Here is a 17164-nt window from a genome sequence, read left to right as displayed (position 1 = left end):
AAAAAGCTATCATGCAGCCCCTGGTTAATAAAGCACCACTTGACACTGACAGTGTCAACAGCTCGCAACCCATCCAGGAGATGGTGTGGGAAGTTCAACTCTCCTCAGATTACCTACATTCTGGTCAGCCAGGTGTTTGAGCAGGAACTGCACTGGTTGCACAGGGTGAGGATTTTCTCCTGGCAATGAACAAGAAAGAAGTGTCCATGCTCATTTTAATCACATTCTGACACCACGGGCCATAAGGATTGATTGGGTCATCTAAAGACACAGGATGCTGCTGAGTGTTCAGACCCCTCTGGACGGTCAGTAAGAATGGTCTGGGACAATTGCTCTTCTGCCCAGAGGATTCTCACGTGGGGCTCTGCAGGGCTGATTTCATGTCTCTTGTGGAATGTGTACGAGAGGGTGTTAGGAGAGTTACTGAGGAAATGTGTTGCACATGTAGGAATCCAGTTTGCTGATGATGCTCAGCTCTAAGCTTCCATCCTTCCCAACACAACTGGGGCAGTGGAACGAATAACTTGTCTTTATTAACGAAGGGAATGGATGAGGGTGAACACGCACGTAAGAAACATCTACAGTACAGACCCGTTTATGCGCGAATCTGCTTAAAGCACGGTAGCACCATGCCTCCCAGTGCTACCTATTTAACACGTGAGACTCATTAACACATGGTACAGGAACTTGCTATGTAGCACCACAGATTTGCTCACTAACTCACTGACATAGAAATCGACAGGAAGCGTGGAGCGGAAATGTGTTGTACGTCTTTACCAATATTGGTAAAGACGTATCACGCATGCTTAGTCATTGTCACGCTAGAGAAAGATAATATATACAGTAGTACTGTAGTTATATAGTAATAGTGTATATATATACACACACACACACACACACACACATACATACACACACACTACATTAGAAAATTTTAACTGTAGGCCTAATATAATGGCAGAGGGCAAGTGTCAGCATTCCTACACTGTAGAAGAAAAGCTAGCTGCAATAGATTGAGTAAATAGCAAAGAAACCCAGGCCAAAGTTTCAAAAGATATTGGGATTGACGAATCTACTCTCCGAGGATGGCTAAAAACTGAATCTAAACTGAATGGTTTTGTACAAAATATTGATTCTGCCATGGGGCTTAAGCGAAAACGTGTGCACTATTCAGCAAAACCCACAATAGACAAAGCCATGTGCATGTGGTTTGCTCAGGAAAGCTGAAAGGAATGCCGCTAAGTGGACCAATTCTTCAAGCCCAAGTGACAAAATTTGGAAATTTAACGGGGGATGAATCATTCCAAGCCAGCAAGGGGTTTATAAGTCGTTTTAAAAAGCGTCATGACATAGCGCAGGTATCGATTTCTGGAGAAAGCCGATCAGCCAATGAATCGTCCGCGAACGCGTTTCCCGCCAAGTTAAAATCTATTTTACAAAATGAAGACTACCACGAAGAACCTCTTTATAATTGTGATGAAATAGCTTTATTTACAAAACTGCTACCTGATAAGACTTTAGCCTTTAATTACGAGACACAGAAAACAGCTGGATTTAAAAAGAAAAGATCATGTGACTCTTCTTTTTTGTAGTAATAAGGCAGGCAGCCATAAGCTTACCCCTCTTCTCATTGGCCGCTTTCATAACCTTCGCTGCTTTAATCACCTCAATAGAATCAAACTGCCATCAATATACGCTAACGGCAAAAATGCTTGGATGACGAGACACATTTTCAACAACTGGTTTCACAACAGCTTTGTTCCAGCTGTTCATAAGCATCTGCGGTTGAAGAAACTCAAAGCCAAAGCACTTTTGCTACTTGACAATTGTCCAGCCCATCTTCCAGCCAAATCACTGGTATCGAGAGATGGAAAAATTCGAGTGCTATACCTACCATTCAACACAAACATCAAAAATTCAACCTTTAGACCAGGGCATTATTCAGAATTTTAAAAATAATTATCGATGGAAGCTGATTTCGGCGATTGTGTCATGCACAACTTCAGGCATTTCCGAATTTCTGAAACAGTTAAACATGAAGGAAATTATTTATTTAGTTAAAAAAGCTTGGGACAGAGTAAAACAAAAGTCCATTGAAAACTGATGGATGAAGGATCTCAGTGATGTCTTTTCTGTCAAAGACGGCTCAGACTCGGAAAACTCCAGCAGTGGCACTGATTCAGAGCCAGACTTTGAAGGATTTTCGGAAGAAGACGTCCTACAAACACGCACACAGACAAAAGAGGATAAAGGTAAACTTCTCTTTCAAATGATAAAAGATTTTAGTTTGGATACATCGCCGGAAATCATTACCAAGTGGCTGGAAATGGATGAAGATTGCCCGACTTCAGAATTTCTGTCCGAGGAAGAAATATTAACGGGCTGTGAGGCTACGTCAGACCGCAAAAGTGATGGCGAGAATTCTAATAACGCAGGCCTCAATGACAATGACGATGAGAATGTCGTTGAAAAGGTCAAAATTTTGCCCACAGAAGCCCTTAGTGCTGTAGAAACTTGTAAGATTTATGGAGGAGCAAAATGCGGAAAATATCGAAATCATTCATCTGCGGCAAATGACAGACTTCATAAGAAAGAAAAAAAATGCGAGCATGAAAGAGCAGAAAATAACGGCTTTTTTACCTAAGTGAATCATAGACACTTTTTTCAGCATGGCCCTCTTAACCTGCGGTCCGTTAACATGTGGTCATGACAGCTTGACTCCCGACATCCGCACATAAACGGGTCTGTACTGTATCATGTTAGCGAGCAGCATGTGGAGAACAATAGTACAGCTCTACAACAGTGACAATGAGCATAAGCTACTAAACAACAGTCCACTGGAAAGGAAAGAAACCTTATTCTACCCTTTTAAAATTGCTGAATTATTTCTCTCTGAAAAACGTCAGTTGCACATCTGGTGTCAACACTTTGCATGCTTGGAAGGAGGGATAGCTCAGTGGTTTGAGCATTGGCCTGCTAAACCCAGGGTTATGAGTTCAATCCTTGAGGGGGCCATTTGGGGAACTGGGGTAAAAATCTGGGGACTGGTCCTGCTTTGAGCAGGGGGTTGGACTAGATGACCTCCTGAGGTCCCTTCCAACCCTAATATTCTATGATATATACAAACAGATAAAACTAAACCCCAAAGATCTGTGTACCTGATATTATCCCTTCATTAATAGTCCTTCCACTGACATCGGTTTTGTTCTGCTGATACTATATCAGGTGCAAAGGAAGTGCAGATGGTCCATAATATTAATAGAAGTGCTGGAATGTTAACCGTGTCACAGATATTCTGCATCTTTTGCCTGAACAATTCACAGCCTTACCGGCTTATTCAAACCCTCCCCCGACCTTATGAGCTATTCTCACCCAATCAGGGAAAAGAAACAATGCCATGTGACTTATTTACTAATTATAACTAAACAAAACAACTCAGATTTCAAATACCTATAGCAAACAGTACATGTCTGATCCTCAGAGTAAAGGTGCTGGCAAAAAAAAGGAGAGGAAGTTGCAATCTGCTCATGGGCGTTACACAAACAGGGTAAATGATTCTATTCAGGTTCTTATCCTGAGCTCCTCACAATATGTCTTTCCATGGTATTATTCAGTGTGACTTCTTTGCTCAGCTCTAATATGTACATAGCCTACAGAGAGTTAAGTAGTAAGAAATCTAGTTCTTGAGAACAGGTTCCTCAAGAAAAGAGAGCCTAGAACTAGCCCTTAGCACTAGGTTTGTATTGCTGCAGTGTTCATAGGACTCTGTTGCTGCACAGAACTAGCTACATCAGGGGCCCCCTACACCCTCAGGATTCACTTACACAGATTTCATCAAACTTCCCAAAGTCCAGGGTGCCATATCTGTCGATGGGTGGCCGAATGTATTCACAATATTCACTGTTCTTGACCATCTCCAGCTGCCGCACGCAGCACACATACGCAAGCCGGGTCTGGATCTCTGCCATGTTCAGCACCTGCCAATCAGCCCCAGATAGCCATCAAATGCATCGCAAGACTTTCATTAGCACAACTTGCCCTGACTGGCAACGGTAAAATGGAGAAATGCACTCCAGTGACTCAGGCGTATCTGCAGAGGCTGTCACATCCCACCTCCCTCAGCCTCCCAGGAGCACACTACTGACTGCCAGCCAATCTGTCATCAATGGCAGAGACTCAGCTTCCATCTAACAAATGAGATCTTTCTGCAATTCAAGCAGAAGTTGGTTGTTAATTCCAGGAAATACTGGCACTTAGAAGGAGATATATAGCATGACATAGGAGGGGCGCGAAGCTCTCTCAGGGTGGGGATGAGTAACGAGCCAGCTTGATTTTCTAGTGCCAGACACTGCTTTAGGTGACAGCTAGGTTTGATTCGTTTTCATAGCCTCTCGTTCCTTGGGACAGAGACCAGCCCAGTGTGGTATGGAGGCAGCATGTTCAACCTCACTCTATCACTCACAACAGACACCCACTGGGGGAGTCCAGTACTATTGAGCTCTGAAAAGGAATCCTGTCCAGTCCTTAGACCAGGCCTTTTCAAGGAGGCGGACTGCTAAAGTGGGAGACCCTAAGGATTACAGCAGGGACACAGGGAACCAGAAGGAAAATGGAGGAAATTACACATTAATCCAAGCTGATCTGACTTCACCCAGGAAGGAAATCCATAGCTCATGCAGCCTGTCATGAAAATAAACATCTAAGAATTTATTATTACTGCCCAATGCAAAAATCCCTACGTTCAGCAGCAAAGAAACACAGCAAAGAGGACAAAGCTTCACTCACTTTCATTTCTAAAGCAGCCAAATCCTAACTGCATCAAGATTAGTTGTGCCAAATTCACTCCAATTGGAGAGGGGCTCTTTCACCCCTATCAAAGCCAGGTCCCCGGCTCTTCTTTATATTCAGAGAGCAGTTTGGGAGAAGAGGTATCTGTGCTTGTACAGCACCTAGCACAATGAGGTCCTGGTCCATTTCCAGGGTTCCTAGGTGCCTCCATAATACAAATAACGAATAATAATAATATTGTAATGTTGTAGTCCCCCACTCAGCCCCCAGAGGAATTTGCTCTTGAGTGGAGAGCTGGAGTTGGACTCCTTAGAGGAGCAAATGATTGGTATTCGGCTGTGTGAGTGCCACTTCTAGCTTCTCCCCAGATTCAGACAACTGAATTCTCCCATAACATTGTATTTTCTTTTATGCTGGGACCTTGCCCAGCTTTCCCACACCCCAAATGTCATCTTGCAACCCAAGATGCAGGTGACAGAGCAATCGATTCCCAGTCTTGTTTCTAAGATACATAGTGGGACAGTTCCCTTCTGTTTACTGAAAATCACTGTGATTTTAACCTAAGCTTACGGTACCTTCACTTTTTCAACTAGGGGATTCCATCTCTTCCACAGCAGCCACCAGCCAGACAGAGCGTCGCCATAGTTGGTGAGGTCCGTTTCATCCCGGCTGCCCACATCAATTGCTATCACCACTTTTGCCCCCATGGACCTTGCAACATCCGCTATTGGGAACAAAGCCACATCATCATGACCCATCACTCCTCTCTTCTACAGTACTTACCTTTCTGGAGCTGGCCACTGGACGCAGGGAAATGTATTTCCAAGGATCACAACAGACCACGCAAGCACAGCATGGGACAGTACAACAAGATTCCTTTTCATACAGCTTCCAGCACAGACATTCATGAATGCTTTGCAGGGAGAATTACTTACCTCAGAATAATGCTATACTAATTATACTCTTCATAGTGATGTATGGTACCTGGGTATAACTATCTCTTTATAATCCCTATTTATTCTAATAATTTTCTTTCAGAAACTAACACAAATGTTGAACATTAAAAGAAAGACCTTTGGGATCATCCTTATCATAGCAAATCCCAAAGGGACATGTCCTCTTTACAGATGAAGCACCACCCAGATAAATCTCTGGCTAGGTCCTTAAGGTGGCTTGGCTGTATATTCAGTTTAGGTCCGCCACAGGCAATCTTATTGCACCACCAAAGCTTCTTGCACCCACATGATCACTGGCTGCATAGCTGCCTTGATTGATACATGAATGAAGCAGCACAAATGCAAGAGGACACAGAAGAGGTCAAGGCAGAATGACCAACTGGGGAGATAAATTGGTATAGGTCAGAAGTTGGGAGAATATCAGTCCATGGAAGAGCTTTGAAAGTAAGGAGGAAAATTTTGCTTAGATTTAGAAATGGACAGATTAGTGATGGTGACGGGATGGAGGAGCATTTCCCACTTCCTGAGGGGACAGAGTGGTCTGGCCATGACATTCAAGAGCCTGACAGTTTAAGGAGTAGGAATTTAGGAAGATGCTAAAGGAGGGTATTTGGGGTGCTGGGCAACTCACAGAAAAGAGAAATGTGGGGAGGAGAAAAACTTCAAGATCCAGGATAACTATGGAAAACAATTCCAGAATCTCTATGGATAGTAATTCCATGCTTGAATAATAAGAATATAGCAGTAGGGATATACTACTAACCACCTGACCAGGATGGTGATAGTCACTGTGAAATACTCAGGGAGATTAGAGAGGCTATAAAAATAAAAATGGAGGATTTCAACTATGCCCATATTGACTGGGTACATGTCACCTCAGGACAGGATGCAGAGAGGAAGTTTCTTGACACCTTAAATGACTCTTTCTTGGAGCAGCTAGTGCTGGAACCCACCAGAGGAGAGGCAATTCTTGATTTAGTCCTAAGTGGAGCACAGGATCTGGTCCAAGAGGTGAATATAGCTGTACCGCTTGGTAATAGGGACCATAATATAATTAAATTAAAATCCCTGTGGTGGGGAAAACTCCACGTCAGCCCAACAAGGTAGCATTTAGTTTCAGAAAGGGGAACTACACAAAAACGAGAAAGTTAGTTAAACAGAAATTAAAAGGTACAGCGCCAAAAGTGAAATTCCTGCAAGCTGCATGGAAACTTTTTAAAGACACCATAATAGAGGCTCAAAAAATGTATATCCCAAATTAAAAAACATAGCAAGAGGACCAAAACAGTGCCACTGTGGTTAAACAAGAAAGTAAAAGAAGCAGTGAGAGGCAAAAAGGCATCCTTTAAAAAGTGGAAGTTAAATCCTAGTGAGGAAAATAGAAAGGAGCATAAACTGCTTGCATCCGAAGAAGTGGGTATTCACCCACGAAAGCTCATGCTGCAAAACATCTGTTAGTCTATAAGGTGCCACAGGATTCTTTGCTGCTTCAAACTCTGACAAATGAAGTATAAAAATATAATTAGGAAGGCCAAAAAAGAAGTTGAAGAACAGCTAGCCAAAGACCCAAAAAAGTAATAGCAAAGATTTTTTCAAGTACATCAGAAGCAGGAAGCCTGCTAAACAACCAGTGGGACCACTGGATGATCAAGATGCTAAAGGAGCACTCTGTGACGTTAAGGCCATTGCAGAGAAACTAAATGAATTCTTTGCATCGGTCTTCACAGCTGAAGATGTGAGGGAGATTCCCAAACCTGAGGAACTGTCCCAGACTGATTAACTAAGCAGTAATAAGTCACCAGGACCAGATGATATTTACCCATGAGTTTTAAGGGAACTCTAATGTGCAGGGCGGCCCGGGGGGGGGCAAGTGGGGCAATCTGCCCCAGGCCCTGGGCTCCGCAGGGGCCCCCAAGAGAATGGCTGAGGCTCCTACCCCAGCCCGACCCGACCCCGTCTCCGCCCCTCTCCCGGAGCCTCAGCGCATCCAGGGCTGTCCCTGAACAGCTGCAGCCTGACTCCGGCGGGGCCTGAGCTCCGCCCCGCTCAGAACCGTGGGGTAAGGGGGCGGGGCTGCGAGCTCCGGGCTGAGTGGAGGAAGCTCACAGCCCCGCCCCCTTACCACGCGGCTCTGAGCGAGGAGGAGCTTGCAGCCCTGCCCCCTTACCATGCGGCTCTGAGCAGGGCGGAGCTCACGCCCTGCCGGAGCCACGCTGCACCACTGTTCAGGGACGGCCCTGGATGCGACACGCTGAGGCTCCGGGTGAGGGGGGAGCCGGGGGTAAGAAGCTGGGGCCGGGGGGGGCGGGTTTGCTAAGGGGCAGGGAGTCTCGGGGACAGTCAGGGCACAGGAAGGGGGCAGAGGTTGGGGGGGCGGTCAGGAGACAGGGAATGGGGGGAGTTGGATTGTGGGCATTCCGGGGGTCTGTCAGGACTCAGTGGGTGGAGGAGTGGATAGGGGTTGCGGCAGTCAGGGGACAAGGAGGAGGGGTGGGGTCCCAGGGTGGTGGTGGTGTCTCTGGGGGATGGTGAGGGGACAAGGAGCAGGATGGGTCGGGGATTCTGAGGGGGGCAATAAGTGGGTGGGGGTCAGATAGGGGGCAGGGCCAGGCTGTCTGGGAGGCACAGCCTTCCCTACCCTGAAGCTCATTCAGCAGTTTGAGGCTTGCAGAAGAGCCGAGCTGTTAGCTTTTCCATTAGCGCTACCATCCCTTTCACTTCTCAAATGCCAAATTATAGTCTATATTTAATTTCAGTGCCATAGGGAGATTCATGTCAGGGGAGGGGAGCTTCAGTTAAAATTAGCCACTGGGGGAGGGATCACATGAGAAGAGCAATATCCTTCCCAACGCTACCAAGGGAGACCCACCCACTACATTCCCTGAGGCTCCAGAGGGGTTAATTCAGCGGTTCTCAAACTTTTGTCCTGGTGACCCTTTCACATAGCAAACCTCTAAGTGCGACCCCCCCCTATAAATTGAAAACACTTTTTTATATATTTAACACTATTCTAAATGCTGGAGGCAAAGCGGGGTTTGAGGTGGAGGCTGACAGCTCGTGACCCCCCCAGTAATAACCTCGTGACCCCCTGAGGGGTCCCGACCCCCCAGTTTGAGAACCCCTGGGTTAATTTAATTTTAGCACCCTTTGTCCATTCACATGCATGTGCTATTTTGAACATTTCAGTTTTCACAACATAGGCTCATCCTAGATTCTGGACCAAGCTCAAATGCTCAGTTCATGGAGTATGTACATAAGCTATACTAAAGACAAACCCACAGTAACCATCTCCAGTTTGTGAGGGACCCCATGGAGCCAGTCTCTAGGAAACAGATAAATGCATGGAGGTTAAGTCCATTAATGGCTATTAGCCAGGATGGGTAAGGAATGGTGTCCCTGGCCTGTTTGTCAGAGGGTGGAGATGGATGGCAGGAGAGAGATCACTTGACCATTACCTGTTAGGTTCACTCCCTCTGGGGCACTTGGCATCGGCCATTGTCAGTAGACAGGATACTGGGCTGGATGGACCTTTGGTTTGACCCAGTATGGCCGTTCTTATGTTCTAACATAAATGAACCCAAAGTTATGGAGACAGATATGAGTTAAGGAAGCCAGCAAAGTATCAGAAACCTGGAAAAATCTCTGCCTGGATGGGCTCAGGCGTTTGATCACAAGCTGAGGTGGTTCAAAAGTTTTGGATTTTTTTTAAGCAGAATTTTTTTATTGTTTCTTTAAACAATCAAACACAGCAAGCAGCAAATATTTGGCCACACACTTCTGAAACCCCAAACCATGTTCAGGTTTTGGCAGACTAATTTCAGCTTTTCAATTAAAAAAAAACCACAACAAATTTTGAAGGAAAGCAGACATTGTCCGTGATTTTTTTCTGCTTTTTTTAAAAACCCCTAGTTTTCGAACCAAAAAAAGTTTTGATGGAAAATATTTGTCCAACCCTTTTAATGAGCTTTATGCCTTTTAGCACTAGCTGATGCTGAGAACCAGTGATACCTTGTAAAGAAGTTTTCTCAAAACTAGGTTTGTGCTGAGATGTGGGTTTATTTTTCCCAGGGCCGCCCGTGAGGGGGAGCAAGTGGGGCAATTGGCCTGGGGCCCCGCAGGGCCCCCCACGAGAATATAGTATTGCAATTTTTTTATGGAAGGGACCCCTGAAATTGCTTTGCCCCAGGCCCCGTGAATCCTCTGGGCAGCCCTGCTAATGTGAAATTGCAGAACTGCTAACTGTGGTGTGTAACCTATCATTTAAATCAGCTTCTGTACCAGATGACTGGAGGATAGATAATGTGACACCAATTTTTTAAAAACTCTCCAGAGGTGAGAGTTACAGACTGGTAATTACTGGGCAAATTGGTTGAAACTATAGTAAAGAACAGAATTGTCAGACACATAGATGAACATGATTTGTTGGGGAAGAGTCAACATCATTTTTGAAAAGGGAAATCATGCCTCACCAATCTACTAGAATTCTTTGAGGGGGTCAACAAGTATGTGGACAAGGGGAATCCAGTGGATATAGTGTATTTAGATTTTCAAAAAGCCTTTGACAAGGTCTCTTACCAAAGGCTCTTAAGCAAAGTAAGCTGTCATGGGATTAAAGGGAAGGTCCTCTCATGGATCAGCAACTGGTTAAAAGGTAGGAATAAATGGTCAGTTCTCACAATGGAGAGAGGTAAACACTGGTGTCCCCCAGGGGTCTGTACTGGGACCAGTACTATTCAACTATACCATACAGATCACAGATGATCTGGAAAAAAGGGTAAACAGCGAGATGGCAAAATCTGAAGATGATACAAAACTACTCAAGATAATTAAGTGAAAAGCAAACTGAATTACAAAGGAATCTTGCAAAACTGGGTGACTAGGCAATAAAATGACAGATGAAATTCAATGCTGATAAATGCAAAGTGATGCATATTGGAAAGCATAATCCCAACTATACATATAAAATGATGGTGTCTAAATTAGCTGTTACCATTCAAGAAACATCTTGGAGTCATTGTGGATAGTTCTCTGAAAACATCCACTCAATGTGCAGTAGCAGTCAAAAAAGCAAACAGAATGTTGGGAATCATTAAGAAAGGGATAGATAATAAGTCAGAAAATATCATATTGCCTCTATATAAATCCATGGTATGCCCACATCTTGAATACTGCGTGCAGATGTAGTCGCCCCATTTCAAAAAAAGATATATTGGAATTGGAAAAGGTTCAGAAAAGGGCAACAAAAATGATTAGGGGTGTGGAATAGCTTTCGTATGAGGAGAGATTAATAAAACTGGGACTTCTCAGCTTGGAAAAGAGACGACTGGGGGTGATATGATAGAGGGGTATAAAATCATGACTGGTATGGAGAACGAATATTAGGAAGTGTTATTTACTCCTTCTCATAACACAAGAACTAGGGGTCACCAAATGAAATTAATAGGCAGCAGGTTTAAAATAAACAAAAGGAAGTATTTCTTCACACACAAAAAGTCAACCTGTGGAACTCTTTGCCAGAGGATGTTGTGAAGGCCAAGACTCTATCAGGGTTCAAAAAAGAACTAGATAAGTTCATGGAGGATAGGTCCATCAATGGCTATTAGTTAGGATGGGCAGGGATGGTGTCCCTAGCCTCTGTTTGCCAGAAGCTGGGAATGAGTGACGGGATTATCACTTGATGATTACCTATTCCGTTCATTCCCTCTGGGGCACCAGCCATTGGACACTGTCGGAAGACAGGATACCAGGCTAGATGGACCTTTGGTCTGACCTAGTATGGCCGTTCTTATGTTCTTATAACTGAGGTTCTCAGAACGGCTATGCACTGTGACAGTCACAACTCTGTAGGGCCAGTTCAGAGGCTAATTCAAACCAGAACTGAACTCTCACTAGGTCTATGTGACTGCACAATCCAGTCCACCATCCATTCTTGAGCCAATCCTCAACATCATCTTCAGACACTGTGTACTCTCAGAATGTACAGATGGATAGCAGGGACTGGTGGAAAGATTGCTAGATTAGGAATTCATATTTGTAGAGAGAGACCCAAGCTGCAAACGGCAAATAAAGTTTTCAAATTTGTGGGAGCATTTGGAGTTCTGCCCTTTAGGGAGAAAAGGGCCTTTTGCAAAATTTGGATCTGGGTTTGAATTTTTAACAGCACCCCCCCTCCTCCACCCTCCCAGATTGGGCTGCTCAGATTCCAGGCCTTTTACTCAGGCTGCTCTCTAATTATTTGCACACAGCTCATGGGAAATGTGCTACGAAAACAAAATTTCAAAGCACTGGCTATTATGACAAAAACTCTGACCTCCTCTCTTCCATAAACATTTGACAACACAACTAAAAACACACACACTGTTTAACATTCCTGGCTTCATTTGGTGTTAAAATGTACACCTGGCTAATGAGAAAAACATTTTAATAGGTTGATTTTGAGATTTATTTTCATTGATTTTAATGTTTCATTGAATGTAATGGTATGTGAATTCTCCTGTTAAGAATGATATTGCTTTGAATCTTAGACACTAAGAGCAGTTAATATTTCACCATTGTTGCATATTTAGAAATCAGTTAATATTTATGCTCTGTTCTTCCAACAGATTCAAGGAAAAAGACAACCATACATTTATAGTTTTATTCTTTCGCTCCTCCCCAACCCTTTTTAAAAAATACACACTGGAATATGTTTAATAATTAGCTTGACATTATATTTTTGGCAAATTATTTGAAAGGGAACATTCCATCCCAAGAGGCCGTCTTGGAAAAGCCTGTATAACAACAAAGCAAAGGCCCTGTATCCAGACGACAATGCAGCTCTGCTAGCCTCCAAGAGATCAGAATGGAGTTGTTCTGGAAGGTAATCACACTGACATATGCCTGTGCAGATGGAGTTTTACTATCTGTCTTCTTGGTGAATTCCAAACAAATATCTACAAACATACCTGGAAGATTGTTGATATAACCTCCATCCATCAAGAGATGTCCATCCTTTGGATCACAGAGAGGGGGCATGTACCCAGACAGTGACATGCTGGCACGGACATACCTCCAAAGGGAACCTACAGCAACGAGAGGGAAGACATCCATACTTACCCAGTATGGCAGGAATGGGTGGGGGCGGCTTTCAGAGTCATTACATATAATTTTGTGACAGATAATATCCCGAGGGTTGGATTGCAGAATGTTACTAAAGCATCCGAATGACTCCCAAATCATAATGCAGGCTAGGAAAAGGGTTACTCAGTCTCCAACTCAGCAAAGCACTTAAGCACACACTTAACTTTAACCATGATCTTAAGCACTTTCCTGTATCACAGCCTCCACCACCATGAAACAACAAGGTTTCTTCTGCGGACAAATGATGGAGAGGAATCACTAGCCTCAACTGTGCTGAAGGCCATTAACCCCCAGGAAATGCCACATGCGGTGGAGCTGAACACATGGGATACGCATTTGACTCCCTCCTCTCCCCCCAAGTTTTACCTGTGTTTAGATTTTTAACAGGACACCAGAGATCACTATAAAGATGTGGGATTCACCCCCTGCACCCTTTTTGCTAAAGCAACGTTTCAACTTACAATGCAATTCTGAGGAACGAATTGCATCGCAAGTCCGAGGACTCCCTGTATCTATAGCTTCCAGCCCTTCTAGCAACTCACTTTCCACTCATGTTCTATATGCCAAAGTGATCTGCCGGTTCATGTACCCTTGCTTGCTGTTTAACCTTTCATTTTCCATGCAGGCTGCTCCAGTTTCTGAACAGCTCAGCCCAGCTCTGCCAAACAGCATCAAGGAGACCCACCACCCAGCATGCTGCTAACTGGCTGGAGGAGCACACCACGGTCGTAGTTAACCTCTGGTGTAGATATACCAGGGATCCTTATTCCAGCTGGAGCTCCAGAAATAACCCCTTCTATGAGACCATTTTGAAGAGGCTGGTGGAGGTGGGCACCCACCAGACTGGTGAGCAGTGCAGGAAGTGCATCAAGCACCTGAAGCAGCTCTACTACAAGGTGAAGGATGCAAATGGCAGGTTTGACAGGCAATGCACACTCTACATGCCCCTGCTATGAGGAGCTAGACTGGCTGCTTGCCACCCTGAGCACAGAGCCCACCGTCCGTCATGACATAATATTGACCGGGGGCGATCTCATGCGTGATCCAGCCTGAATGCAAAGCAGGGAAAATTAAATTTAAACACGCAAGTAGTGACTCTTTCAAACTACCTTTATAATTATTCCTTGCAAAACAATTAAAAGAGTACAGGCTTTGCGAGCATGAGCGCAAATCTTTGCAAATTCTGCTCAATAACAACTCTGTCACATCAATGTAATGATATAGATTTATACCTTGACTAGTAAAGCACTGTCCCAAACACCATGACTTATAAGTCCCTTGGGCTGCACCAAGTGGTAAAGACCCTTTTGGACCTCAGTGCTGGTCCTTTTTGTTCTGGCTAGTCACAGGAAGCTGCCTGGGATGGGATGCGGGAAAGTGGGGAGAATCCACTCTGCTGCTAGCAATCCTCTGCTTCCTAATTTGGCATCCTGTTGTTCACCTGAATTTTCCTTCACTACCTGCAGGTGAAGCTTGAAAATGTTTCCTGCAGCAGAAACTCTAGTCTATCAGTCAGATACCTGGACAGAGCAAACTTGCTATGGCTGTCCAGAATTTACTAAACCTCTCCACTTACTGATATGCTGTTCAATCACCATATACCAAAAAATCTCCTTTGCCTAGATGGATGGAATCCCAGCACAGGTCTGGGAAACAGCTTCTCTTTTCCATTCTGGGACCTCCAGAAGATTTGTATCTTCTGGCCTGAAACAATGTTACAACCAACACTGGTAACACTGCCCTTGATGGACTTCACACCTCACCCTCTCTCGGCCAAGCCCAAATTTTTAAAACCTGGTTAATGAAATGCACATCTAATTCTAACCAGAATATGTCTGTGGACTGCCAACATTAGCTGTAATAAAAGCATTGCAAAGTGATAGAACTGTAGCCTAGTGTTGATGCAGAACATATAGTGAGAGACTATTTCCTTTTTCAACCATGACCAAAGAAATGCTCTTTCACTGCCTTGGCAAGCACTTCCACCTCAGATGGACCGAGCCTCCCAGCCAGGACTCTGGTGGATAGGACTGTCCATTAGTAGGGTGTGATGAATGTGGAAATTTTGATAATATATTTTTATATTTTTTAAATCTATTTTTGCATGCCTCAGTTTCCCCTGGGCTTTGCACTGTTATGCATTGAGTGTAAAGGGGAGGCAAAAGGTGTTTGACTCACACAGAAACCTGGTTGGAGACCAGAGACATTAATAAACTCAATGAAGTCTGCACATGTGACTGGAGGCAATCCCAATGGCTGGTACAGTCACATCTAGCAATAACAGCGAAGAGGAAGGAGATTCCCTTCCCCCCATACCTCTCTGCAGAGAAGCAGAGAAAAGGTCCCAAGCTAGAGAACAAAGTGGAAAGATTCTGTGGCTGAGATAAGTAGGGATATTATTTTTCTGTGATAAAAAAAACTCCATTAAAAAAAACATAAAAATCTGTGTTTTTCCACGATTAAAATGAAATGCTGAACTTTAGTTTCCTTGGCCACAATATATATAGGTATCATTTGAACACAATGTTTTATTGATATACTTACAATTTTAAAGCAAGTTCAAAGACTACTAGAGCCTTCAATCATTATAATAAAATAAAATAAATAGAATTGCAATTTGTATTTCTTACATATACCAAATACTTCTATGTCTGTATTCTGTATTTTCAGAAAATTGTTTTTTTAATGCACAAAAAATGAAGCGAAAATTGCTTTTATATTAACATTGCTCACTGTCTGAGTTAGTCTGGGAGGCTGAAGTGAAATTTGAGATGCACTAAAACATGAACACCTATACACCATTGGGTAACCTCTATACGCTGGAGGCAGTTTACTGGAATATGTTTAGCTATGTAAATTTAAAAAGCATTCAAAAATCAACCACAAGGGGGAGGTTGCGCACACTGAATAAGTGACACTGGTACTGTCAGTAAAATGTAGTTAATAGTTAATATATATTTTTATTTTTTCACAAAATGTAAAAACTAAAGATTCTCTGTAAAAATGTAAATTCCATGGTTTTCTGTGTCAAATGGATTTCTAGGATCCCTATTGATAAGAGTATAACAATAAAAACTGTTTACAAGTGTGGAAGTAGAGAAAGAATGGACAGGGACTTCAATGCAAACAGTCCCCTCTGTGAGCAAGAGTCAGGCTAGCTGTAACCCCAATAACATGAGATTTGTAGAAGCAAGGGTTGTGTGAGGCAAGTGGGAAAGAGCTGTGTGAGAAGCTGTTGTGACCTTGTGTTAGATAAGTATGGCATGTAGACTATAGTCTAAACAGAGGTGAGAAAAATAAGTGATCAGGATGACCTATGTATAAACAAAATGCAGCTGTTGCCCATTATTGTATGTAACAAAGGTATAAATGCTGCTGTGATTGTTTACCTAGCGAGAGACCTATTTAGTTCTCTCCCACCACGCAATTGCTAGAGATAATAAAGTATCTGACTTGCTGCACCCAACATGAGAGTGAGAACTCTGTTTTTCTCCAACAACTTGGGGGCTCGTCTGGGATGGCAACGCCTGCGGAGACAACGGCAGCTGCTGCGGACAGTTCCCCTTCGAACCCCATGGCACCACAATAGAGGTAAGAGACCTTTCTCCGACACAAATGACAGGCCCCCATCACAGCATCACATCTCTTCATCCACATCCCCCTCCTTTCCAAGGATGTGGGAAAACAAGGCACCTCTTACTTCCTTTTCCTGTCTGGACTCAGCCCCAGTGATTCCAGGTCTACTTTCTGATTACCTAGACCTAGCCTGCAAACCAGAAGTTTCTTAAAGACCACTCTATGTAAAAATACTTGCTTTTATCCTCACAGGTGTTGTGCAGTGTGCAGCAGGCCACAATAGAACAGAAGGCACTAGCCATATTATCATACAGTTTTATATGCCGCGTCACCTTGTCTTCAGCCTGCCAAAATGGGCACTCCACCACTATCTGTAACTGCACCATCTCTTGCCAGGCCTTCTGGTATCAGAGGATGGTTTCACGAGCAATGGCAGGAATGGGAAGGTGGGACCCCCAAAAATGACAGTGGGCACAGATACGCCATTGAGAATTATGTCATTAGGAGGGAATAAAGTCCCTGCTCCACCCAGCAGGTAAAGGCCAGATCGTCTTAGCACCCTGGAATCCTGGCCATTTTCCCTCTTTCCCCAGTGGTGTCCAAGAATCTGCCTCTGTGACTGTCCAAGGCTTGTAGAACCTGGGAATAGAACCCTTAGCAGTTGATATATTCACTTGGTTCTTCTGGCAGGCAAACTATGGGCACACGTCTGCCATCAGTGGCCC

At 43.9% G+C, this 17164-nt stretch overlaps 1 protein-coding gene across 3 annotated transcripts in view; it reads right to left on the bottom strand.

Annotated features, from left to right (window-relative positions):
- Positions 1 to 17164, bottom strand: part of PNPLA7 (patatin like phospholipase domain containing 7) — a 420389-nt gene that overhangs the window by 41648 nt on the left and 361577 nt on the right. For all 3 annotated transcript variants that reach the window (XM_044993121.1, XM_044993122.1, XM_044993123.1), the window contains 3 exons: positions 12689 to 12805; positions 5364 to 5512; positions 3825 to 3977 (listed from right to left, as the gene is read on the bottom strand). In XM_044993121.1, coding sequence (XP_044849056.1) covers positions 3825 to 3977; positions 5364 to 5512; positions 12689 to 12805 — 419 coding nt within the window. The remainder of the gene's footprint in view (positions 1 to 3824; positions 3978 to 5363; positions 5513 to 12688; positions 12806 to 17164) is intronic.

This window comes from Mauremys mutica, chromosome 18 (assembly GCF_020497125.1).
Source record: "Mauremys mutica isolate MM-2020 ecotype Southern chromosome 18, ASM2049712v1, whole genome shotgun sequence".
In the NCBI taxonomy this organism is placed as follows: domain Eukaryota; kingdom Metazoa; phylum Chordata; order Testudines; family Geoemydidae; genus Mauremys; species Mauremys mutica.
Note: the sequence above shows the minus strand (reverse complement) of the source record. Positions and strands in the feature narration are given on the sequence as shown.